Here is a 1560-nt window from a genome sequence, read left to right as displayed (position 1 = left end):
GCGCCACGAGGACCAGCGGCCTTCGATTCGGCCACGGCTAACGAGGCCCACACCGGGCCGGCGTGGAGGCAGCCGACCCAGTCGACCGGGGGAAGCGCCGGAGACAAACCTTACCCTAAGGCGCGCGGGCTGCAACGCCGCCGCAGGTGTTCCGGTCCTCCCTCCCCATTTTGCACGTGGGGAAGCCGAGGCCCAGAAAGAGTAAGAGGCTCGGCTAGGACTTCACGGCGCCCTGAACGCGGCACCGGAAAGGCCTCTAGTAGGCAACAGCTTAAAAACGCGACGTGGTAAAGGTAGTAATTGCGGAGGGGCCGCAGGCCCGACGGGCTGCTGGGAGAAGGGATGCTTTCCCGCAGCCCCGGCCGCACCTAAAACACGCACCGACTTTGATTTCGTTGGGGTCGAACTTCGGCGGCATGGCGGAGGCAGCTGGTGTCGGATGAACCCGGATTCGGGACGACCGAAGAAAGTTGCACCTGAGCCTCCTCCGAGCCGAAAGCCGAAAGACCGGAAGGCCTTTCAGCTGCGCCGGATATAGGCCGGAAAGCGCAGCTCTCGCGAGAACTTCCCTCTCCGCCTGTCGCGAGAACCGCCCTCTCCGCCCAGTCTCCCAGCGACGCTCCTGCCGCCATGTTCCTTGTGGGCAGGCGCCAGAAGCTGACAAGTGGAGAACCTGGCACCGGGTAAGCTGTGACTGGTTGCTCGGAAGGGGGTTCAGGACAGTTCGCCCAGCGAGGCAGACGAGAGAGGGCTGCTCCCAAGATCCCGATCCTCCTGTCCCCCATTCTCCCTTGCGATGAGGATCACCCCCTGGTCCCTGTCTCCCAATCCCGAGCTCCGCCCCTCCGGAGCGGTCCGCACACATTCCGGGACGCCAGGTCCACAGCGACCCCGGGCCCCCTTTTAACTCCCTCGCGATGTGTGCATTTTAGTTATCAAAACAATTCCGTTCGCGTCCACATCCGTTCGGACTCTTAATTCCTTGATGCTGCGGTTCTCGGAGTCTGAGACTTCGTCATCCTGGTCTGCATGACTTTCTGAGATGCTGAGTTTCGGTCCCCAGCTCCGGCGTTTGGGGGAGACCAGTCTCCCGGTCCACCGGGGCCCCTGCCAGGTGGTCTGCGGCCCAGCGTCCATGACCAAGCCCCACGAGTGATCGGCCTGCCCTCAGGTTCGCCCGCGGAACGAACGTCGGGACCTGTCCACCCACGAAGCCAGGTCGGGCACTCCCCGCTGCAGCCGGGGAAGATGGGTGTGGTTCCCCGATCTGGGCGGGACGTCGGGGGAGGGGATGGACGAGGGGTGGACGTCGGGCAGCAGGTTGGGAAGAGCGGATCTGGGAGGGAGGGTTATTGGGGAGGAGGTGGTGAAAGGTTTGTCATTGGGGAGCATAAAGGGTAAGAGCTGGTCTTCAGGGAAGGATGGGGGAGGGCTGTTTTTGGACTAGTCCTCATCCCTGCAGGAAGATGGGGTGACAAGAGGGGCCTGAGCCAGCTCTGCAGTCTTGGCCGGCTCCCCAGACAGCCCACACCCCTGTGGGCGGAGACCAGTGATCTCTTC

General features: G+C 63.5%; 2 protein-coding genes across 2 annotated transcripts in view; one reads left to right on the top strand and one right to left on the bottom strand.

Moving 5' to 3' along the window:
• RPL12 (ribosomal protein L12) overlaps nucleotides 1-529 on the bottom strand; it is a 4194-nt gene extending 3665 nt beyond the window's left edge. Inside the window, exon 1 of the mRNA XM_005881461.2 lies at nucleotides 382-529. Coding sequence (XP_005881523.1) covers nucleotides 382-418 — 37 coding nt within the window. The 5' untranslated portion in view covers nucleotides 419-529. The remainder of the gene's footprint in view (nucleotides 1-381) is intronic.
• A 69-nt stretch (nucleotides 530-598) lies between these two features.
• Nucleotides 599-1560, top strand: part of LRSAM1 (leucine rich repeat and sterile alpha motif containing 1) — a 52474-nt gene continuing 51512 nt past the window's right edge. Inside the window, exons 1-2 of the mRNA XM_005881459.2 lie at nucleotides 599-683; nucleotides 1064-1218. The gene's annotated coding sequence lies outside the window, so the exon portion shown is untranslated. The remainder of the gene's footprint in view (nucleotides 684-1063; nucleotides 1219-1560) is intronic.

This window comes from Myotis brandtii, unplaced genomic scaffold (genome assembly GCF_000412655.1).
Source record: "Myotis brandtii unplaced genomic scaffold, ASM41265v1 scaffold68, whole genome shotgun sequence".
Taxonomy (NCBI): Eukaryota; Metazoa; Chordata; class Mammalia; order Chiroptera; family Vespertilionidae; genus Myotis; species Myotis brandtii.
The sequence above is the reverse complement of the archived record's forward strand: the minus strand, read 5'-3'. Positions and strand labels throughout refer to the sequence as shown.